This window comes from Macaca thibetana, chromosome X (assembly GCF_024542745.1).
Source record: "Macaca thibetana thibetana isolate TM-01 chromosome X, ASM2454274v1, whole genome shotgun sequence".
Lineage (NCBI taxonomy): Eukaryota > Metazoa > Chordata > Mammalia > Primates > Cercopithecidae > Macaca > Macaca thibetana.
Window position 1 is genome coordinate 6,683,096 of NC_065598.1, and position 24,936 is coordinate 6,708,031.

General features: G+C 40.9%; 1 protein-coding gene across 6 annotated transcripts in view; it reads left to right on the top strand.

Moving 5' to 3' along the window:
* The window catches only part of STS (steroid sulfatase), a 292,612-nt gene that overhangs the window by 110,167 nt on the left and 157,509 nt on the right, over nucleotides 1–24,936 (top strand). For all 6 annotated transcript variants that reach the window (XM_050777487.1, XM_050777490.1, XM_050777485.1 and 3 more), the window contains 2 exons: nucleotides 725–1,148; nucleotides 15,848–15,984. In XM_050777487.1, coding sequence (XP_050633444.1) covers nucleotides 725–1,148; nucleotides 15,848–15,984 — 561 coding nt within the window. The remainder of the gene's footprint in view (nucleotides 1–724; nucleotides 1,149–15,847; nucleotides 15,985–24,936) is intronic.

Sequence of the window (24,936 nt, forward strand, 5' to 3'; positions counted from 1 at the left end):
TCTCAGAGGAGCAAAATGACCCTTTCCTTTCTTCCAAAATCTTGTTAAAAAACTATCATTTTTTTTCTTTTGTAAGGCACTCATTAATTTAGTGATCTAATTAACATTTTATAAGAAATTTTCAGAGGTGCTTAAAATAATTGCTGAGTTACTGAGTGTTATTTCCTCATGCCTCAGGGCTAGGTTCTGAAGTAAGGATTCATTTCCACTTTTAACATTCAAGGAACAAAATTAAGTTGCTTCTAAAACTTTAATTTTAAGGGCCTAGCTCAGAAAAGCATCTGACCAGGAAAAAGAAAAAAAAAAACTTCTGTTTTTCTTTAAAGTGTGGTTTCCTGTCTATTAAAGATGTTAGCTAGTTTTCTTTTTGGATTTTTATCTGATTGGGGTTTTTGTGGTTGTTGTTTTGTTTTGTTTTGTTGAAATCACTAAATTAGTTCGTATTTCTTGGTAGAGTGAGTAGAGGATTTTTATCTGGTTGAGATTTTGTTTTTTTGTTTTGTTTTATTGTAATAGCTAAATTAGTTCTTATTTTCTGGTAGAGTGAGTAGGTAATACCTTAGCGTTTGTGGGAAAAAAAAGTGAAAAACTCTAGGGTCCTATGAGCGGGAAGGCTAGCTTCATGAAATAGTCAGAGCCTCCTTTTCAGTGCGTGGGAACAGAAGCTTGGATTTGAATCAGTGTGTTTATTGGGACTGAAGTGATCCCCCATTTGTCTTCTCAGGGAAATGGCACCTTGGAATGAGCTGTCACAGCAAGACTGACTTCTGTCACCACCCTTTACATCACGGCTTCAATTATTTCTATGGGATCTCCTTGACCAATCTGAGAGACTGCAAGCCCGGAGAGGGCAGCGTCTTCACCACAGGCTTCAAGAGGCTGGTCTTCATCCCCCTGCAGATCATCGGGGTCACCCTCCTTACCTTCGCTGCACTCAATTGTCTGGGGCTACTCCGCATGCCTCTAGGCATTTTTTTCAGCCTTCTCTTCCTAGCAGCCCTAATCCTGACCCTTTTCTTGGGCTTCCTTCATTACTTCAGGCCCCTGAACTGCTTCATGATGAGGAACTATGAGATCATTCAACAGCCCATGTCCTACGACAATCTCACCCAGAGGCTAACGGTGGAGGCGGCCCAGTTCATACAGCGGTGGGTATTGCCTTGTCCTCTGATGCTGCCTGTTAGAAAACATTCTGGGTGATTTCTCGTGGAGGTGGAAGAACCAGCAGAGGTTTTTTTTTTTTTGAGACGGAGTCTTGCTCTGTCGCCCAGGCTGGAGTGCAGTGGCACGATCTCAGCTCACTGCAAGTTCTGCCTTCCCGGGGTTCATGCCATTCTCCTGCCTCAGCCTCCCAAGTAGCTGGAACTACAGGTGCCCACCACCATGCCCGGCTAATTTTTTGTATTTTCAGTAGAGACGAGGTTTCACCGTGTTAGCCAGGATGGTCTCGATCTCCTGACCTTGTGATCCGCCCGCATCAGCCTCCCAAAGTGCTGGGATTACAGGCGTGAGCCACTGCGCCCGACCAGAACCAGCAGGATTATTATGCTAGCCACATTTTCCCTTCCATGCCTAACACATTTCTTCAGCCAACACTCACCATAGCACATGTTTAATGGCCTTAGAAAGGTATTTCAATGCAGTGTGCTCTCCTTAGAGTGTCTTTGCCAACATTCCCCACATCCTGGGCTTGAAAGGCCATGGCAAAATAATGTCTGCTGATGACAAAGGAGGTGTCAGATATCCTGCGGGCCATTTTTTTTTTTTTTTTGAGATGGAGTCTCACTGTGTTGCCCAGGCTGGAGTGCAAGTGATGCCATCTCTGCTCACTGCAACCTCCATCTCCCAGATTCAGGTGATTCTGCCTCAGCCTCCTGAGTAGCTGCATTGCAGGTGTCTGCCACCATGCCTGGCGAATTTTTTTCTCTTTTTAGTAGAGACAGGGTTTAACCAACTTGGTCAGTCTGCGTTTTGAACTCCTGACCTCAGGTGATCCACCCACCTCGGCCTCCCAAAGTGCTGGGATTACAGGTGTAAGCCAGGTACCCAGCCCCACTGGTCTTTAATCTTCAAATGTGGCCATCAAGAGAGGCAAGAAAATGGCTTATGTTTAGTTTAGAGGTTGTCCTTGTGATATAAACAATGTGGAAAGATCCAAAATATTTTGGGTTAATCTCTGAGCAAACAAAGCAGAACAAAAAGCTCTGTGAGTAAACTGGGTGAAGTGAATGATGTCTTTTGGGTCTTTCGGGTCCCATTGAGTTTATCGTTTTGGGGATTGCAATCTGTAAGTGGAGTAACCATTAACAGCGGAGCAGACAGCATTCCTGAGTTACATAGGTAGGTATAATATATATCTATATTATAATACATAATATAGAGAGCATAAGTAGATAGAATTAAGCAGATATTATATAGAGCCTATGTCAAGAGCACTTGCTATTCAAAACAAGCAAATACTGTGGAGGACAGGACTTTAAAGAGAAATGGAAAGTTCGTCTGAAAATCAGACATTTGGTCTTTATGGTGACTTAAACGCTATGGGAGATTGAAAAGAGAGTTTGGGTGGTGATTTAAAAATTATAAAGGAGATAGAGAAAATATAGGTAATATTGGTTTGTCATCCAATTAATTGCATGACACAAAACTGTAAAATGAATCTCTGGATTGAACAATGAATGACAGTGAAAAGGAAGTTATTGTGATGAAGGGAAAGTATATTAGGGATTTAATTTTAAAACAAGCAAATATGCTCAGTCTAAGAAGAAAATACATAGTTAAGGTATGTGGAAGCTACATAAGTTAGGGCTGGTGAGAAAGGTAAAAAGTAATGTACTCTATGAAAATTATGTTGTCATTTCCTCACGTGGAAGATGTTGTGTTCCTATGTCCAGATCTTGTGGGCATGGAGTTGATGCTTTACTGGAGTTTGGAAATGGGCAGTGGTTCTCCTCACTCTCTTCTTCCAGTTATGAAACAACATAGGAGCAACCCATTCACCTGGAGGTACAACAGTGTCCTGCTACCCACAACATCACAGATTATGCAATAGATGAATCATAGGGTGTATTTTATTATATCTCTCTGGTACCACAAAAGTGTTTCATCGACTCTGACAGAAACCCACATATGGTTTGGGTGTCTGAACAGACTATGAAGTGACTTACACAAAAGTTGCAATTGATAGTATCACTTCCTCCCTCTAAAAATGAGACAAAAATAGAATGATTGGTTCTTATAGTTCACACTACCTCTCAGTTCAACAGATTTTATTAATATCTAAATTGTCATTTAACTGTGAAATATATAAACTGGTCATTGGTCATTGTAAGTATTCTCAGTTTCAGCCTCTGGGACTTGGTTCCAGAGAGTACTCTATGTACTGGCTGCCCAACTGCTGAGGGAGCACCACATAATTTAAGTTTTTATTTTGGTTAACATCCCACTTCTGCTGCCAGGGTCTGTTTTTGTCAGTGAAGACTGACAAAATCTCAGTGGATTCATACTTGAAAATTTGTTTCTTGCCCATGCAAAATCTATTGCTGGTTGGGTGATGCTCTAGGGAAGCTTTGCTCCATGAGGAGACTCAGGGATCCAGGTTGCTAGTATCTTGTAGTTCTGTCAATCTCAATAGATGGCCTTCCCAATAGCATCCACAGGAGAAAAGAGTTGAAGGGTCTCTTGAGGACTTTTCCTTACTTCACTGACCCAGGGGTCAGCATGTAGACCAGGCCCCACATCTCCACCCTGACTTGACATGGGGCTAAGAGGTAGTCTCCCCATGTCTTCAGGAAGAAGAAAATGAAATGGCCTTACTGAACATATAGCAGTAATTTTCCTACTGCGAGCAGTGATTTTCAAATTTGTTTTAAAGCTGAGGAATATTTCAGATGAAATTTTATGAGCAGCTAAGTATGTCAGAGGGATAAAAGTTGCAGTGCTTGGGTTAACCTGGAAGAGAGGACTGCATTTGGAAATTACTGACATTTAATAAAGCCCCATGGAAACCTCATGAACAGCTGGAGAGAAAGGGCAGACTCTGCAACAAAAGAATAAAAGAACATGTGAGCAAACACCTACTTAGTGCAGACTCTAGGCAAATTAATATTTAACAGACATTCGTAAGTAAAAAAGGTAGGCACACCAGGAGAAAAATCAACACCAGCCTTGGAATTTTAAAAAAGAATTATTTGATATTACAGCTATGTGAGTGGAAGTGGAAGGAATTTGCCCAAGGTTATAGATAAGTGTAAACGAAAGGGGCTAATTTATTATGAAATTTGGATTGCAGACATGTACCACATAATAACATTTTGGTCAACAATGGACCATGTATATGACGGAGGTCCCATGAAATTATAATGGAGCTGCCTTATACAGCTGTATGTTTGTATCTTTTTTGTTTTTTGAGACAGACTCTCACTCTATTGCCCAGGCTGGAGTGCAGTAGTGCGATCTCGACTCTCTGCAATCTCCCCTTCCCGGGTTTAAGTGATTCTCTGCCTCAGCCTCTGAAGTAGCTGGGATTACAGGTGCCCACTACCACGCCCAGCTAATTTTTGTATTTTCAGTAGAGACGGGGTTTCACCGTGTTGGTCAGGCTGGTCTCAAACTCCTGACCCTGAATGATCCACCTGCCTCGGCCTCCCAAAGTGCTGGGATTATAGGCATGAGCCACCACACCTGGCCACATTTGTATCTTTTATACTGCATTTTTTCCTGTACCTTTTCTATGTGTACATATATCTAGATACACAAATACTTTCCATTGCATTGCAGTTGCCTGCAGTACTCAGTACAGTCACATGCTGTGCAGGTTTGTAGCCTAGGAGCAATAGGCTCTACCATATAGCCTGGGTGTGTAGTGGGCTGTACCATCTAGGCTTGTGTAAGTGCACTGTACGATGTTTGCAGAATGATGAAATTGCTTAATGATACATTTCTCAGAACATATCTCTGTCACTATATGATGCATGTCTGTACTTGAAGCATTGATGTGAAGTATACTGTTTATTGGTATTTTAATATTTTCATCAGAGAAAAATAGAGTAAAGAAAATCTATAGTTTGGTGTTGTATGTGTGTATGTGTCTGTATATATATATGTAAGTACATATGTGTGTGTGTTTGTGTGTATATATGTGTGTGTGTGTGCTTTACACACATATGTATTTAACTTATAAAGAGATAAATTATTGAAATTGATTTCCAAGGGAAGCTATAGGAGAGATACATGTACAGCAGCAGCAAGTATTAATGTAAAGAATAAAGAATTTTCTGCCCAGGGATGGATAATAGCCACTAAAAGTCCTTTAAGCAACTATTTATAGGTCTGTCAGAATTCAGATAAGAAGTGGGCTATTTGTCATGATTTTCACAGGTTTGGGCTGACAGGCACATGCTGGAGGGGTTGTGAGCCGTTCTTGGGCAATATGTGTGTAGTCTGGGTGCCTGTCCTGGGTAAACGTTGGGGTCTGTGGGTAGCCATAGCTCCATCATGTCATGCCCATGCTGACAGCCTGTCTTACCCAGGTGCCAGAGACTGCAGAAACCTATCGGATTCTGCTCACAGCAAAATGGCATGGTGAAGGATGTCATGCAATTCCTAAGAGAGGAAGGAAGACTTCAAGCTGTCAGTCACACTCCTGAACATTTATTTCAAGTATTATTTGTACAGAGATACTGCGGAGTTATCAGTGCCCATGGTCAACCCACACAGCCAGAAGCAGGCATTGCAGGGCTGGCCACCTGCCTCCTGGGCATGGCACTTGGTTCAGAACTATGCATTGTAGGTGACCTTTGCTAGGCTAGTGTATGGTGGCATATAATACAGGATCACTATGACTTCCTGCAGGTAGACAAAGAAGGGAAAAGGGAGAGTCCAGGTCTACAGGGGTAGACAAGCGATACCTCAGACTTTGCATAAGGAAAACCCCGGAGATGCTTATTGCAGCTGAAGATGGCCAAGATGAACTCTTGGGACTGTCACAGAGTAGTTCCAAAGCGAGACTTTGCATCAGCATTTTACTAAGCTTCTCAAGACATTCTAAACTGGGTGTTTCATAGGGCACTCTGAGAAACACTGGGTTTTGTATATGTGTATGAGCTTTGGCTACTGTGCAGAAACACTGCAGTTATTTGTCACCTAGATTTTTCTAGAAGGTGATGCTGACACGTGATCTCATGTAAAAGCTTTGGAACTTTATAAGATATATTCAGTTATATCATCATCTAGTAAGATGCACACAGATATGTGATTGAAACAAAAGCTTAAGAAATGGTCTTTCTCTTACTAAGGTGATTGCCCTGATATTTTCCACCCCATTTTATTCTATTTGTTGTTTTTGTTTTGTTTTGTTTTGTTTTTTTGTAATAATCTGGTTTGGGAACTAAATTAAATTCATGATGTATCAATGGGTCATAGTCTACATGATTGACTATGCTCTTACCTAGTGTGCTAGCTTTACTGTATTTGATAAACAGGAGCATAGCCATTCCAAGATGGAGCAGCACTCTTGGGCCGGTCTATTTAAGACAGAAAACAACAGTGTGCTGTTTGTCAAATTTGCTGAGAAAGCTGGACATCCTTATATCAGTCTTCATCTACCACAAATCTCTCAAAACCAGACAGGGTGGAGATTAATACAGTGTCCATTAGACAATGGATAGTCAAAAATGACACTCGGCTTCCAGGGTGAATCACCTTGTATGACATGTATTTTGACAGAAATTATTTAATCTATTAGGTATATAAATATTCATATGATTACAAGGCATTCTAATGGCTTCCTCAGTATATAATTTTGAGAGGGGACCAAAACAAATTTGATGATCATGAGGATATTGAAGCCTGACAAGTTTATCTTGATTATCTCTAATTATTATTAGAGAGCTGAGATTTTCTTTCAGAACTAGAGATTTAAGATGTTCTAGCAGCACCACAGTTGGAGGTGATGGTTATTGAATTATAACAAAAGGGTTTTTTCTTCAAAATAGGTGATTCTAGTGTAGATGGCTATTGTCCACATTGGAGCACTCACTGCATAGTTAATATTAGTGAAAATGCTAGCATTTTGTACACTGTGATGCCATTCACAAAAAACTTCTTACATACATTATCTGAAGATAAAAGATTTAAAACACGTTGTTACAATCATCCTTGAGTAGAGCTGTCTGTCTGCGTTAGATTAGTTATCTGATTCACAAAATATGATATCCAAGAGTCTTGAGAGAATGGCCTTGATATGCTACCAAAGAATCCTAACATTGGTGACACCACCATGTTCATAAAACATTCCTTCAATGTCTGAAGACACATTTATATGTGTTATTTCATTATCCAGAATATCCTGAGCAATTTAGCCAGGTCTTACCACCTTTGTGAGAAATGGAGGTAGAGTTATTCAGCAGCCGAAAAAGGAATGCCTGATCAAAGCAATGGTAGTATTAGTGGAATTTACTCAAATACTTTTGAATTTAAAAATTTCCAGTTGCAACTAGTGCCTTGTTTAGATATTTTAACATATATATGTATGTATATATATATTTTTGTACACAGCTGCTTCTCAGTTCATCTGTCAAAGGTGGTGAGGAAAATGATTTAAAACTCCTACTTCTAAAATTTATAGGCTTTCTGTACACTGTGTTACTGATATGATTTATACTCAAGGGTTTGCTCCTGAGATGCTAGCTTGCAATATTAGGGTATGAATGACAAGGAGGCATAAGGCAAAGATGCTTCATTGGCTTGTGATTCTTGCAAATGAGGTCCACTTAGTCAAACCCAGTTTGTGGCCTGGGATTCCAAGCACATATTTTCAAGTTGAGGAGAGCGATGATTTAGAATATATAACCATCCATTCCACAGTCCCTCACCCTAATTGACTCATTCAGGGATAAATTTATCTGGGGGAGATGCTTCTATTATTAGAGAGCTGGATAATTAGCTCACCATATGTTATACGCTGTACAGTAATTCAGGAGATGGGTCATCCTGAATACACTTTAATTAGCCAGAAATCCTTGTTATTCTTGCATAAAGGAGTGAACTATAAATTTCTTAGAGATACCCAGCTCTCTGTACGTGCCCTGTAGGGTCATCCCATTATCACAGCTTTGGGATTTGCCATCCCTCTCTTCATTGCAATGCAAAACAGATCCAACTTAGGTGTACAGCAGAAATGGTAACACAGAATGGGACATGTTCAAGTGTAATGGACACTGTGGAGTACTTGCCAATTATACGTCAGGTGCTGTGGATACACACATTATTTTGAGCACCTTCCACACCCATTGCTTCCTTCACATAACAACCTCATGAGGTCGGTAAATAGATGTCTTACCGTGGAGAAACTTTGAAACTGAAATCGTTTGAATGAACAAAGCTCCACAGGTAATAAAGAGTAGAGGCTGAATTTAAACAGAGCTAACTCAACCTTTTGAATGTTGGAATGCTTCATAAACAGTTGGGGGAATCATTTCCATCTACTCCAGTGCGGTAGACTTATTGAGTGAGGATTAGTCCGAGTGAGGATTAGCTGGAAGAAGATTAGGGTGTTATATGGGTGTCTTGACACCTTTCTCCAGATGGAAGAGTCTAGGTCCAATGCTCAAGGAAGGAGAATGCATCTCTGTAATTCTTATAGATAAGTTTCAGTATCAGTAGTGTTATCATTACTATGGTAATCGTGAAGTATCTGGATCCTCTGAAAAGAAAATAAAGGGTAAGGATGGTGGGTGAATGTAGCAAGTTAATTTTATTCACAAACAGCTTTTTTCTTTAGTTCAAGTCAAGGCTAATTTTTAAAAAGGTGTCACGCTGGTGGGTAGAATGAGATTCATGTTTTATGTCTTCAATAGAAAGAGATGGATGTTTGTCACTCTGCTTTGTGAAAAACCAGATATGTTGACCTCTTCTCTGAATTCGTTGAAGCAGTGCTTCATTGCTAGGAAAAATATTTAAGTTTAGGTAAATCACTTTGTGTTTTTCTCTGAAGATATATATATGCTCACTTCGAACAGTAAATTTCCAAGAATGGCAATGACTTTATACACATCCACATAATCTGTATAGTACGTTATACGTTTATGGGGTTTATAGATTTATCTGGAATTTGCCATTAGTATAAAGTTCTCCAGGCTGAAGTTTATTAAGTTGTTTCAATATATCAAATATATGTATGTATATTTTGAGATATTATAATTAGAATTTCAATAAAAGCTAGTAAGTTTTAGTCAAGCTCAATGTAGGATAACTCTTGTTCTTTATAAATGAATTATTTTAGCAAAGGATTTATGGATAACAAATCAAAAATTTGGAAATTATGTAGAGTTCTTTTTTAATCTCTGACTTCCCGGAGTGGTAAGATCTCCTGTTCTGACAACAATAAGCCCTGCTCCCTGACAGCTCTCCACAGAAAAAACACCAAAACATCAGCATGATGGAAAGTGTCAGTAATCAAGGGGTGGGGGGGAAACGCCTACATGAAAAGATTATACCTTTAGTGGCGAGCCATGGGGAAGAATCTCTCCTACCATTTCCTATGGTCTATACTTTAATGATAAATAAATACTCCTTTCTACAAGCATTGCTTGTGTAATCATAATTCCCTAAAATCTATGACAACTGATAAATATATTATTGGAAGAAGATATGACTTTTTGTCCTGGTCTATGTACTGCTATCACCATTTGGTACAGTCACAATCGTGAAATGCATTTATTGGGTGCCTCCAGCCTATCCTCTCCCATTTCCAGCTGGACTCCAGTGTAAGTGGCTGTGATGAATACCAGTGATTTGGCTCAAAGTGTCTTTTGAATAAAGGGATCTTTAGGAGGTTTCATTAGTTTCGATAATAGTGTAAGCCAGAAAGGAATGGGGTGATATTGATTTTAATTCATGGTAAGAAAAGTAAATCAGATTAAACATTAAGGGCAATACAGAGGGACACACACAGATGCTCATTCAAAAATGGAAAATTTAAATAATTAAAGAATTATCAAAAAGTCACATTATTCAGTAACTGTAGATAACACATGATTTGTTTCTAACTTTTGTGGGCCTATGGGATATGTATTTTAAAATGAGGGCAACGGGCACAGTGGCTCATGCCTGTAATCCTAGCACTTTGGGAAGCCTAGGTGGGAGGATCACTTGAGCTCCGGGGTTCAAGACCAGCCTGGGCAATACAGCAAGACCCTGTGTCTACAAAGAATAAAGTAATATTAGCTGGGCAAGGTGGTGTGTGCCTGTAGTCCCAGCTACTTGAGAACTGAGGTGAGAAGATTGCTTGATGCCAAGAGTTCAAGACCAGTCTGGGCAATATAGTGAGACCCTGTCTTTACAAAAAATAAGGAAGTATTAGCTCAGCATGGTCGTGCACACCTGTCGTCCCAGCTATTCAGGAAGCTGAGGTGGGAGAATCTCTTAAGCTCCGGAGTTGTAGGCTGCAGTGAGCGATGATTGCACCACTGCACTCCAGCCTGCACAACAGAGCAAGACCCTGTCTCTGAAAAAAAAAAGGAGGGGAGGGCTTCTTTTTTGGATGAACCTCTGGTTTCAGGCTGAGCATATTGTAACAGTACAGGTACCGAGGGATGTTCGTCTTTTGCCATACTAGATCTAGTGGGTCCATGGCATTCTCAACTGACTGGGGCATAGATAAAGAATACTTAGACCTGACCCTGGAAATGCCTCTCCAGCCGTGTATTTCTGTATCTCTGAATATCATACCTGTGAATAGCTCGAAAGCCTACATGTTTATGGAAAACATTCAAAAACGCTGTCATGCTATGTGAACCATTGAAAGCTACCTCTTTCTGGGAGCAAATTCTGACCCCTGCCAGGTTAAGATAAGTTCTCCTTCTCTGAATTCATTCTCTGCAGCACTGGGTAAGGGTACTTAAGACAGCTCGGACTAACCATCGATGCTCTTGTCTGAACTGTGGGTTGCTGATGGCAGGGTCCGTTCCAGTCTCTCTTTATATTTCTAGTGCCTGGTATCGTGTGTCAGCAGAACATTTGCTTAATAACTGCAAAACTCATAGGTAGAAGACATGAACAGCTGGATGTATAAATCCACCTGCTGCACGCAGAGGTGGTCACATGAAATTCGTGGGGGTGGCGGGGGGGTGGTGACTGTTGATACTGCTATCTGGTTTATGCCATACTCTAATTACCAGCAGCAGAAGGTATCCAGAAGGAATTCACTGACATCCCTATTTGCATTCCCGTTATTCCCTATGCCCACTGCAGTTGGAACAATACTACAATAATAAAGGTCAGACACTCAGATGAAGATTATTATTCTAAAGACCATCAAAAGTATACTTTATGACAGACAGAAACAAAATGCCTTAACCATCTTCTTGCCTGAATTTTCACTCCTGCCTCTATAGAATGTAAATCTTTTGATTCTGAGATCGGAATGATTACATGTTGCTGGAAAGGCTCAGGGCTGCCTTCTGTATTTTTAACAAATGGAGCGCAGGCATGTAGCAGCTGAAAGTTCTATCTTTTCGCACAGTGTGCAAGACAGTGGCAATAAATTTTCAAAAGAGTTGTTTACTGAAGTACTCCAGCTAATAAAAAAGGAGTTAAGCTGTTATTGAGAAATCTTTCTTCCACCAACTTGCTGATGTGTCATTCAGCTTTCAAGGTCATAGAGAGGAAGGGAGACCCAGATCTCCTTCCTGAGCCTGGGTGTGAAGCAAATGGTCTTTCCTGGTCTCTCAAAGAATATCACAAAGCAAGAATTCCTTCACCTGGGCACAGGCTGTCAGTTACACCCCAGGTGTGTGCAGGAAAGTCAGTGATTTATGTCTGGCTAGCCAACATTCCCATGCACCGTTGATTGCACTTCTGTTCCTGGATGGTAAATCTTGGAACAGTGTTTTTGCAAGCCAAGTATGCTTTTCTCTGTTTTCTGGGTTTGTTTTTGTATGTCAAACCTAATCAACTCTACTCGATGCACAGAGTATACATAAAGATACTGGTATCTCTGATGTCACCCCTATAGGATGAAAAACCACTGCTTTATAGAGAGATGATAGAAAACGAGTTCCATAAATATGTGAATTTTGATAATAAACACATTGATTCCCTTCTCCCCTTCTAAAGAGGATTCCCCTGCATTCCAAGACAAAGGTCACATTCTGTAGCCTTGATTGAACCCTGAAGCTCAGATCTTTGACTCAACTGTTCTTTCAGTCCTCATGAACCAGCTTTTATTTCAGGCTCTCTTATTTGCCGGTTGTGTCATCCTTATCATTTATTTCCTTATTTCCACCTCACATTTTAATATGGCACAATTTTATGATCCTGCCAATCATGTTGATGGATGTCTCTTTCTTCTTCTTTTTTTTTTTAACTTTTGAACAAGAGGACTTCTATCCAAAATTGGAGAATCCAAGTCGAAACTGGACTGAAGCCCAGTGCTGGGCATTTCAATCCATGCAATAGCTCTTCGTTCTCAGCAAATTCTGTCACTCACATCCTGTATGACCATGTACCGCGCTTGGGAGATTGACTTTTTAAGCTTTCTTATCTATTTTCCTTAACTTTAAATCTAAAAATAAATGGGAGAACAGATGAGAGTAAAATTGCAGTGAGATTGTTCTCATACATAATGTAACTCTCTATTTAGGAACACAAAGACTGTAATTTCATGTTCGTTTTGAGGAATCTAAGCCAGTTTAGGGGAACACAATCTGCTTCTGGGGAAGGAGGTGCAATTTGCCCAGGTGTGAATAAACTTTCCCCATAATAAGTAGAATGGAGGCTTCACAGTCTGCCCTGTGTGGCCAAGCTCTCTAACATACTGTGGCTCCGTTCAAGGGCATCTTCTCTTAGAAGGAGCCAAACACGTGGCTTGGTAGAGATGCTCATATGTAAGTCATCAGCTAGGATGACAATTCCAGTGCTTCCATCTAAGCAGTAGTATGTCCTCTTTTCTTTCTGAGATGTAACAGTGAATGTTATAGACCAGGTCCAGTGGGCTCTCATTGCTTGCCTTCTTATTCCAGTTCCTGTGAGACATGCATTGTGAATGGTTTATGTTGCATATGGTTTAGACTTCTGCCTAAGTCTCTTGTTACTTAGAAGGGATGTGGTTTATGTAACGGTTGCTCTAGAGCAAGGATTCCTCTGCAGAACTTCTGTTCTAAATCTCTTGTTACTTTGAAGGAATGTGGTTTATGTAACAGTTGCTCATATTCCTGTGAGATATTAACAGCATTTCCTTGTTTCATATTATTGTAAAAAAAATTTGCCACCAAGTACTGGAATAATAAAACATGGTACTAATGATTACCAATAACTTGTTAGATTTGATCTGCCTATTTTCAGATAACTGGAGATGCCTGGCTTAGCTCTAACCCAAAGTGCTGTTTTGTGCTGATTTTCTCTTTCAAAGCAGTAGGGGTTAATAAATGTAAGAACTGACCTTAAAAATGAAGTGTTACAGCCATAGGTGTGAGCAGTTTGAGGAGCCCAAGGTATACTAACATTAGCAAAATACAAATGCATTTAGAAAAGCATACATCTGTTTATTGTTTCCAGGAAAACTTATTAATATTTGTGACACCCAGTCCAAAATTTGGAATGCTTTTGGCTATCATGAGAAGTTAAGGAAGCCAGAAATACATAGAAGAAAAATTAATTTTACTACATATATATATATATATAGTCTTCTGAACTTTTACTGGCTGGTAAAGATATGGACCATGGGAGATGACCCCGTAAAAGTAAGAAGAGACTTAGGAGAGAAGTTCTGCAGAGTAGTCCCTGCTCTAGAGCAACTGTTACATAAACCATGTCCCGTCAAAGTAACAAAAGACTGAGGACAGAAGTTCTGCAGAGGAATCTCTGTTCTAGAGCAACTGCTACATAAACCACATTCCTTCAAAGTAACAAGAGATTTAGGACAGAAGTTCTGCAGAGGAATCCTAGCTCTAGAGCAACCGTTACATAAACCACATCCCTTCTAAGTAACAAGAGACTTAGGCAGAAGTCTAAACCATATGCAACATAAACCATTCACAATGCAGTTCACATTGCATTCCCAAGGCCCTGTCATTCACTTGACTGCTGGGCGGGGCTGCCAATGCTTAGAAAGCAGATGTAATATTTCATCCAATAACAGATTTGCTGAATTTCTGCCACCTGCCAATCACTTTGCAGGTGTCAGGAACACCATGATATAAATGACATTCCTGCCTGGTGGTCTGGTGGGAGAAGAGAGCACATAAAAGACTCTGGTGTCATGGAACACATGCTTTATTAGCATTTGCTAATAAAAATTGAATCTCCAGGCTGGGTGCAGTGGCTAATACCTGTAATCCCAGCACTTTGGGAGGCTGAGGCAGGAGGATACCTGAGGTCAGGAGTTTAAACCAGCCTGGCCGACATGGTGAAACCCCATCTCTACTAAAAAAATTACAGAAATTAGCCAGGCATGGTGGTGTACACCTTTAATGCCAGCTACTCCAGAGGCTGAGACAGAATCGCTTGAACCCAGGAGGTGGAGTTTGCAGTGAGCCGAGATCATGTCACTGCACTCTAGCTTGAGCAACACAGCAAGACTCTATCTCAAATAGAAAATAATAATAAAATAATAATCTCCATACGCTAGAACCATGCCTGGCCTGTAGGAGATGCTTAACAATATTGTTTTAGGGTTCCCTTTTCTGAGCCCCAACAGGGCAACTAGAGAATACTGAAGACAAAGAGGAAATGGCCAGCAGAGAATCGTCTCTCAGTCTCCCCTGAGGCTAGCCACACAGACTAGAATCCCTCTTCCCCAAAGCATAAAAATAGTCAATGTATTGTATATTTCAAAATTGCTGAGAGAGTAGATTTTAAATGTTCTCACCTCAAAGAAATAACAACTATATGAGAAAATGAATATTTTGATTAGCTGTATTTAATCATTCCACATGGTAAACATGTATTATTGCATTGTCCCCAACAAGTCTACACAAGAATTATTTGTATATGTCAAATGATACATATATATACAAAATTTGTATATATATTTGTATAATTGTTTGCATATATCAATTACAATTTTTAAAAGGTAGTCTTTCTAGTAGTGTGTGTATGTGCATTTGTGTATAAAATTTTTTCCCAAAGAAATACTATTTTCAAGGTGCTTGAATTCATATTAGTCACCATATAGAGAAGGAAGAACAGAATTCAACAACAACAACAAAAAACAAATACAGGCAATTTTCTTTTTTTTTTTTTTTTTTTTTTTTGAGACGGAGTCTCGCTCTGTCACCCAGGCTGGAGTGCAGTGGCCAGATCTCAGCTCACTGCAAGCTCCGCCTCCCGGGTTCCCGCCATTCTCCTGGCTCAGCCTCCCGAGTAGCTGGGACCACAGGCGCCGCCACCTCGCCCGGCTAATTTTTTGTGTTTTTAGTAGAGACGGGGTTTCGCCGTGTTAGCCAGGATGGTCTCAATCTCCTGACCTAGTGATCCGCCCGTCTCGGCCTCCCAAAGTGCTGGGATTACAGGCTTGAGCCACCGCGCCCGGCCAAATACAGGCAATTTTCTAGTAAATCTCTTCCTGAGTTGCGTCTTTGGGGGAAGTCTCAATAACATAATTCTTCACCTACTGATCCATAGAGGGTAACAATAAGTCACTTCATAGAGGCACAACAGAGACTGACCTTTCTCTGACAGAAGATACCATATTAGGCAATTAACTTGTAGTACTTTGTGAATTTTCAAATTGCCTGCTATGATAATAGGTGGATCCTAATCAGAATGGTGGCAGACATACTTACATTATCCGTGGTCTTTTTTTTCTCCCTTTTTTTTTTTTTTTTTTTTTTTTTTTTTTTTGCAGGAACTCTGAGACTCCGTTCCTGCTTGTCTTGTCCTACCTCCATGTGCACACGGCCCTTTTCTCCAGCAAGGATTTTGCCGGCAAAAGTAAACACGGAGTCTACGGGGATGCTGTTGAGGAAATGGACTGGAGTGTGGGTACGTTTCTCCTCAGTGAATTCTTAGAAAACCAGTAAGTCTTTGCCTCCTTGTGTTTTCTTTCCTGTGTATTTCCATCTATGTTGCTGATGCCTTTAGAGACAGCAAATGTATGGGGTTTTTTGAAGGTAACCAAAAATGCATTGATCCTGAAAGGTAAATAGAATACAAAAAGTACCTTCACCAGTCCAGGCAACATAGGGAGACCCCATCTCTACAAAAAATTAAAAAAAAAAAAAATCAGCTGGGTGTGGTGGTACATGCCTGTGGTCCCAGCTAGTTGGGAGGCTGAGGTGGGAGGAGGTCTTGAGCCCAGGAGATTGAGGCTGCACTGAGCTATGATTGTACCACTGCGCTCCAGCCTGGGTGACAGAGTGAGACCTTGTCTCTTAAAAAATATATATATCTTTACCCTCTTGTGCATGTCTGCAGCTGCCAGTGGATACATTTCAGGGGAAGTCTAGTCTGTGGGCTGCAGATGGAAGAGATTCATGGAGGAAAGGAGACAAAACTTTAGTCCTTATTATCCCTTATTCTATCAACAATGAAATATGAACAATGCCTCGTCATTAGCAGTTAGATGTGTGATGGATTTTGGATCCAGAATACCTGCAGCTGGCTACACACTTCGCGAGGCTCTCAGGGCAACAGTGACGAGGTCCCTTGTGTTCTCCTTGCTGCATCTAAGGATGGCAAAGCTTTCCTTGTTCTCCAAACTCCTTCTCTCCCTTCCTGAGCAAATAACCCTATTTCTAAGAAACGTGGCATTTTTCACTGACATTGGGAAGACTTCCTTACTGAAGCTTTGTTTAAGTTAAAATGCATGTCTTCCATATCTACAGGACATCATCATCCCTCTTGCAGAGCTCAGAACAAAACAGAACAAAATTTGTTCTGACAATCACCATAGTAGGTGACCACCACCACCATCAATTTGCTGCTTTAAACAAACAAATATAACTGGGAAGCAGAGCTCAGAGGTCCCAGGGTGGGGGATTACACCTGGGGTCTCTTAGCTGTACACAGCTAAGGAGTTGGCTAGCATGCAACCTCGTGCGGAATGAGGTAGGGAAGGCCTTAGTGTGTGAGTTACGCAAAGGAATGAAAAATCAGCATTCCAGTCCACTTGGAACTTCTCACAATTTCAAGTGTTTTCTAGCAGCATTGCCTCTTACTTTTACATTGCTGGGCCCATCTGGATAGTATCAGAGTGACAGAAGAGACCATTTTGTCCGTATTCCAGTACTCACTCAGGTTGCTAAAGATTTTCATATGTTTGTTTCCTTTTACTTTTTCTCCCTTTCATTCTTCTCTCCATTTCTTTTGGTGAACTAACTCAGTAGTCTCTAACCTTTGGATCCAGATGTTTTGGAAATGCATGAAAGTTGCTTCCCAGTTATATTTGTTTGTTTGTTTGTTTAAAGCAGCAAATTGATGGCAGTGGTGGTCACCTACTATGGTGATTGTCAGAACAAATTTTGTTTTGTTTTGTTTTAAATCATGGAAGGAGCACCTTCTTAAGAAACAAGACTGGACTCTTCTTCCAGCTTCTAGATGTTTCTGTAATTATCTCTGTGAACTTGGGAGAAGTTTTACATCTTCAGGCCTCTCCTCTATCATCTTGATAGGAGGATTCAAATTAGGCAAGTTCTGAGGTTCTTTTTTCTGTGATAGTCTGTGATTCTATAAAGTAATGAGAGTGAGTACCATTTATAATAATAACTAGGAAAAACAAAACCAGAACATTCTCTCTAACAAGATTTATAAGAAGAGTACATTACGCTTATGGCTTGTACATATACCAATACAAGCCTGCATCCTTTTATTTTTTCCTTTCTAAAATGTTGCACGTAAATCAATATATATTTTTCACATCTTAGTAGTGTAAATCAGTAGAATATTTTCTCTCTTTAATGAGTGTTCTATTTTAATGTGTCAGGCTGCTTATGCAACTCTAAGACTTCTGTTGGCTATCAAGCAACCTCACACTGATCTCATCACACCTGTTGATTACATTTTATTTAATTAGCACGGCATACATGCCTGACTCATTAGAAAGTTTAACTTCCAGTGTTGTATCACTACTAGTTCTCTCTAAAGTATTTGGAGAGTATTTTCAATCTTCGAGACCTGCCTTAGCCCCTGATTTATAGAAGATTGTGTTTGTTTTGTTTTGTTTTGTTTGTTTGTTTGTTTGTTTTTGGCCAAAAGATAAAATCCTTCCCCCAAGCATTCCATGAATTTTTAAGAAACTTTTTGTTTTTTTAAATCTGATACATATGAGTGTTCTAAAGAATATTTCTTCTTTCCAAGAAGGGCTTTTCCTTATTGCACAGGAGGGGACTGTTGCATTCTGAATAATTATGTAATAAAAGAAAAGGGGGAGATTTGCTTAAGAAGAAACACTCCCTGCACAAAGGAAAACTGAGATGGAAGTGGTTAACTAGTGAGGGCGCATCTCAGTCACTCCGAGCATGTTCTCTCCACATGTTTGAGGGCTGTGTGATTCTATGGATCATCACTTTCTCCCCCGCAGGTTTCTTTAAGCCTGGAAAGGCATATTCAATGACCAAGAGCCTTTATTATGTAACTGTACACCAATTCTACTGCCCATGATTGTGGCTTACTGCCTTATCCTTAGCTGAGTGAGGGCTGTGTCTCATATTGTTACAGTAACTAGAGAAAGACTGACTTCGTACAGATGTTGTGAGAGCTACAGAAGGGGCTTCTCAGTACAACCATGCAAGGGCAGTTGAAATCCAGGAGATATGATTCTTCTGTGCGAATTCACGGGGTGGTCAACATGATTTTCATCATCAGAGTGACTAACATTGAGAGCTGGCCCCATACTGGGCCCTGATAGCACATGTATTTGTGGGAGCCGTAGGCTTTTGGTCCCATAAAGGTTGTCAGGAAATCACTGGCGTGAGGCAGATTGATTCATAGGGGAAAAGGCATACTAATTTATTGAATGTGCGTACACAAAAGCCTTCATAATGAAGACCCAACCTCCCAATGGGGTCCAGAAGCTTATACACCATCCTGAGGTTACAGAAAGGATGGGGGCTTGGGCCAGGCGTGGGGGCTCACGTCTGTAATCCCAGCACTTTGGGATGCTGAAGCAGGCAGATCACCTGAGGTCAGGAGTTCGAGACCAGCCTGTCCAACATGGTAAAACCCTGTCTCTACTAAAAATACAAAAATTAGCCGGGCATGGTGGTGCGTGCCTGTAATCCCACCTACTTTGGGAGGCTGAGGCAGGAGAATCACTTGAACCCAGGAGGTGGAGGTTTCAGTGAGCTGAGATCATACCACTGTATTCCAGGAAAAAAAAGAAAAAAAAAAAAATATATATATATACACACACACACACACACACACATATATATGATGGGGGCTTGGATCCTGGTAACACAGGTTATGCGGATCAGGGAGAAGAGTTCTGTTGAGGGGCAATAAATGATTGCTAGGGAGAATTATTGATACAGGAACAGAAATTAACTTGTAATTTAAATGATCCTTGGAGATCGTACTTGGAAAAGGGTCTCCTCGGGGGTAGTCATATCTTGGTCTTCTTTTCTGCAATAGACAATGAAATTACAGGGAGGGGAAGGGGAAAAAAAGTTCTCCTTGAGGGGGTCTGGATCTTAGGCAGATAAAAGAACTCCGCCTTCTATGGGAGAAACTGTGTGTGGGATGAAGGGGAGGTTAGAGAAACTTGAGGCTTCGTCGGTTTAGCATGTCAAAAGGCAATCTTTGGGGATATCAGTTTCTGAGTCTCAACATCTTGCCTCATTTTGTGCTGCCAGTGGTCCCTGTGCAGCAAGTGATGTTCTCATCATTCCCATTCCACAGGTAAGGTTAGTGAGGCTTGCAGGTTAGGTACACCCACCTCAGATTACAGAATTCATAATGGATGAGCATGTGTTCAAATGCAGGTGTCCCACCTAGAACCTGAAATCTACACCACTTTATTTCTTTTCTTTCCATGTAATAAGAAAGCGTGCATCATGTCAGTGCACAATCAACAACATATCTCCAGGAAAGATCTAGTTCATTCATTAGTCATGTTGACTGGATGCTAACTGTGTGCTTAAATGTTTTTTGGCAGTGCAGGGTGGGAGTAGGGTGCAATGATGATAAGACTATAGGTTTAGGGGAGAATGTTCAGCATACAAGATACTAAGAAATGTAAGATTCTTTCAGGAGATCCTATAACAATTCAGGGCAGAAAGTGAGGAATGTCCTGAGGGAGGTGCAGATAAAGTGCTTGAACAGTTTGGAAGCAGGAAGAGCAGGGGTGCTGTGCATGTTGGATGTAGCAGCCATATCATTTCAGCAGGACACACCCACAGTGGAATTCTTTAGGCAATCATGGTGCTATTGCAAGGTCTGATGTTCAATTCCAGTTAATTCTGAAGCAGCCCAAGCATCAGGGAGGAACAAATGTGTAAAATTTCATTGTTCTCCAGTATGCAACAAGCATTTTGGAGGCGTGTCCTTCTGGCTGTTTCTCTTCCTTTGGAAATAGACTGACATTTTTCATAAACCTGTTCATGGTTGGGGGTCACATGGAAGGACGGATGTAGTTCTGACCAGGGGTTTCTTATCTACAGCTTACACCATTATATCTATCACAGCTAGTCTGTGAAGTGGAATTTGCATGCAATCAGTGTTCACTCAGAGCCCTGTGCTATTAATAGAACCACATGAAGGAATCATAAATCAGCCTTTGCTCAGGATTAGACTAGCAAGTTCTATACTATTACAAAGAAACATTCAAGCAGAGAACAAGAAGGTGAATGCTAAAACAAATATCTGGCTTCCAGTCAAACATTCCTAGCCAGGTGTGGTGGCCTATGCCTGTAATCCCAGGTGGATCGCCTAAGGTTATCAGTTCAAGACCAGCCTGGCCAACATGGCGAAACCGTGTCTCTAATCAAAGTACAAAACTTAGCCAGGCATGGTGTCACATGCTTGTAATCCCAGCTACTTGGGAGGCTGAGATGGGAGAATCACTTAAACCCGGTAGGTGGAGATTGCCATGAGCCAAGATTGTGCCCCTGTACTCTAGCCTGGGCAACAGAGTGAGATTCCATCTCACTCTGGACATTGCTACTGTACCCTCTGGGCACAGAGAACCAACCTGGAGGAAAAATAAGTGGTGAATTCATGCAATGAGCTTGGGGGATGTTACAGAATGAATGCGTGTTTACCATGCCTGACATTTAGTCAGTTGTGTGCAACTCAATGTAGCAGCACGGACCATGCACTCAACTCATCTTGAGGGATGGAGAATAAATTGGAGAGCCTCTTTCGTAAGAGCTCAGGATTGTGTCAAGAACCTCAAGAAACACAAGAAAACTCTGGCAATGGGGAAGCATAGGTATTGGTCTAAGCCCTTCAAACTTGCAGCATAATTCTAAGCAGGGCCTGGATTATCAGACATGGTTGTAATGGATTATCCATTTTAAAACAGACTCTTTCTAGGAGGTTTGGACTACAGTGATTGTGAAAGTATGGACTGTAGCATGCCATGAATAACCCCTCTGTAAATAGGTTCATTTACATGGACAAAAGTCCTCTGATTCAATGTATGTAGAAGATACCTACTTTTAGAATCTGTAGGGGCCACGGGGAAAACTTCCCCTTCACCCTCTGAAGTTTCTCTAAAAATCAACTCACAAAACGCAGATTAATTGAAGAAAAGTCATAAAAACTGTATTAACCTGCACACAGGGAGCATCACAGAGTGGTTACGTAACACTCTGTGGGATAGCGAAGCTTGTATACCATATTGAGGTTACAAAAAGAATGGGAGCTTGCATCATGGCAGCCCTCTGATAAAATAAGTGGCAAATGGTTTGTTTGTTTGTTTGTTTGTTTGTTTGTTTTGAGACAGGATCTTGCTCTGTCACCCAGGCTGAAGGGTAGTGGCTCAATCTTGGCTGACTGCAGCCTCGACTTCCTGGGCTCAAGCAATCCTTCCACTTTAGCCTCCTGAGTAGCTGGGACTGCAGGTACGTGCCACCACACCCAGCTAATAATTTTATTTTTTGTAGAGACAAGGTCTCACTATGTTGCCCAGGCTGGTCTTGAACTCCTGGGCTCAAGTGTTCCTCCCACCTTGGCCTCCCAAGGTGCTAGGATTACAGGCGTGAGCCAACATGCTTGGCCAGTAAACATTTCTTTCAGATCTTTAAGGTGTAGGACTCTCATTTCATGTTTACTAGATCTGGACGAGGGAAGTCCTGGTTGCATGAATACAGAGTTTCTACAGATGCAAATCTCCTCCACAAAAACAGCTCTCCTTGCAGGCTCTCTGACAGCCATCTCAGCATATATGAAATTAATATATTTTGTGGTAAAATATTTTGATTTCCTTCAAGTTCTATAGACCAGGTACACATTAGGTACTCAATAAGGAAATTTTAAAAGTGAAAGTATGGAGGTCAGGTGCCTGATATTTGCAAGGCCTGATCTAAGGTGCCAGCAATTACTAGGAGCACAGATATAAATAAGGTTGACTTGGCTTTCTCCTATGTATGGAAATAGTAGTCCAACCATGGGCATGGATGAGATTGTTCTGCAAGAATATTTAAGTCAGTTGAGCAACTTGTGACCCACAGTTTGTTTCCATCTAATCCAGGGTAAGAGTTTGGAAATCAACCTTCATGTCTCTCCTTCTCAAAAACTGTAAGACCCAAAAAAGCAAAAGCCCATGTTCTCTTTGACATTCTTTGTCCTATACAGAGTCTAGCTTGGATCTTAAGGCTGTATATTTCCCCTGGGATTTAATGCATCACTTTTCTATCTTGAATTTTTTAAACATTCTTATTTTTGATCAATGCAACCTTCTTTAAAAAGTGACAATAATGTGCTCACTTCTGGTGCACAGTGAGGATGGAAGAGCCAGTCCAGCATCCAAAGGAAAGTCACAGCAGGAAGAACCCCCAAAAGAAAACCAAAAGAACAGCCAGAAACTGGTAAGACAGACTCAGAGAAGTGTGGTCAGGGAATTCAGGAGCAAAGAGCATTTCAAGAGAGAAGATCAATACCAACGAGTACTTCAGAGACATCAAGAAGGGCTGAAAAGGGACAAGTGAATGTAGCTCCTGTAAATTTTAGAATTATAGTGTATTACAGAGAATGATATTTAAGGAGCTGAGGTCAATGAGGTTGGATATTTCTTTCAAGAGGAATGGAAGAATTTGTGCCAAGGGATGACTTATCAGGCTTTGTCTGAGCTCATCTCTGCTTGGAGACCATGAATTGGGTGTTGGCACATAGGTATGTAGATTTTCAGTTCAATGCAGAGCCAGAAAGTAGGATCACCAAACTTATTGATGATTGAAGTTTTGCTAGCAGGGAGCATCACAAAAGGCAACTGGGCAGTGGAATTTGAGTGATTAGCAACAGAAGGACTGAAGTGGTGGATGGTGGTGGGGGATGAGGAAGGAAGAGAGCTGGTGGCTTGTGATGATGGACTGGAGATTCAAACAAGATTGCAGCAAAGGTGTTGGAAGGCTGGGACAGAGTAGAAGTGTTTATATTCCAGAGGTTGAATCATTCCAGGTATTCCCAGGTGCATGGCATGCCTGCTAGATGATGAATGGAAGGCAAGTTCCTGGTGTTGGGGAGATCATGGAATTGGGAAGCCAGTGTGTTCAGCTGGTGCCTTCATATGACAGTGCACCAGCAAAGATGCCATGCACAGCTGTCCTGTGATTTCTAGGGCTGATTATCTTCATTCACTTTCATGGTGGAGGTTTATAGCCAGGCAGAGAGAGGGGATGCATAATCGTTTACTTTGTAAGGAGGAATGTAGAGCCATTATGGACCGCTCATTCATTAACTGAGCTTCCAATATTATCAAACACTCAAAATTGAGGCTTGAAAATTATTTCAATCGTTGGTTACCTGCCAATGTTTCAGGTTTTTAATAGGTTTCAGGGAGTCAGGGAGGTGGTCCATGCACACTAAGCAAGCTGGCTTCCTTCTTTGTCCAGCACAGCCCCATCTGTTAGCTCAATGGCATTAAGACAGTATTAAGAGCTAACTGCTGAGACTATACAACTGGTTATCTCTTCATGACTGTGACACACATCCCAGTGGGATGTGATGTGCAGGGGGATGCACTTGGAGCAATAAGAAATAGAACGTGGAAGCATTTTGTCTTAAAACTCTTAAGAAAAGCAAATGTATCCCCTAGTCTCTCTCTCATCTGCTTCCACAGCAATGGTTGGGTGTGGCATGAATTCTTAAATATGTTTTTAATTTTCATTTTGTTTTAAACATGCACTTCATAGAGTTCAAATAAAAATAAATAAATAGAGCCATGTGACACTGGCTCCAGACTAGACAGCATGATGGAACAGAGCAGGAAGCCCAGAAAAAGAATTTCATGTAAAATGTAAATGTAAAGGTGACCCTTCAAGGCAGATGGCTAAGAATGGATTATACAATAATTGTGATAGTATGATTAAACTTTTAGGAGAGCGATTGTAGTTAATTCCCTAGTATCTGGCATTGTGCTGTTTTGCATGTGCTTAAATGATATAATAATGGTGTTGTGTTGATGATGATGGTGATGATGGTGATGCTGATGAGGGTGATGATGGTGATAATGGTGATGATGATATGATGGGTATGATGATGGCGATGCTGATGATGGTGGTAATGATGATGGTGAAGATGGTGATAATGATGAAAATAATGAAGATGAAGAGGAGGAAGCAGGGGGATATTGTGATGCTCAAAATAAAGAAGTCAATTTCACAAGAAGTGTAGAAGATTAAAGTAAGTTGCCCAAAGTCATGGAGATGACATATGATGACTAGGATTTTAATCTGGTCTGTCTTACATACTGTGCTATTCCTGCTGTTTCTCATATATTCAAATAAGTTCCCCATGCAGATTGTGTTTGGAAAATGGAACTACTGAAGAATTCCA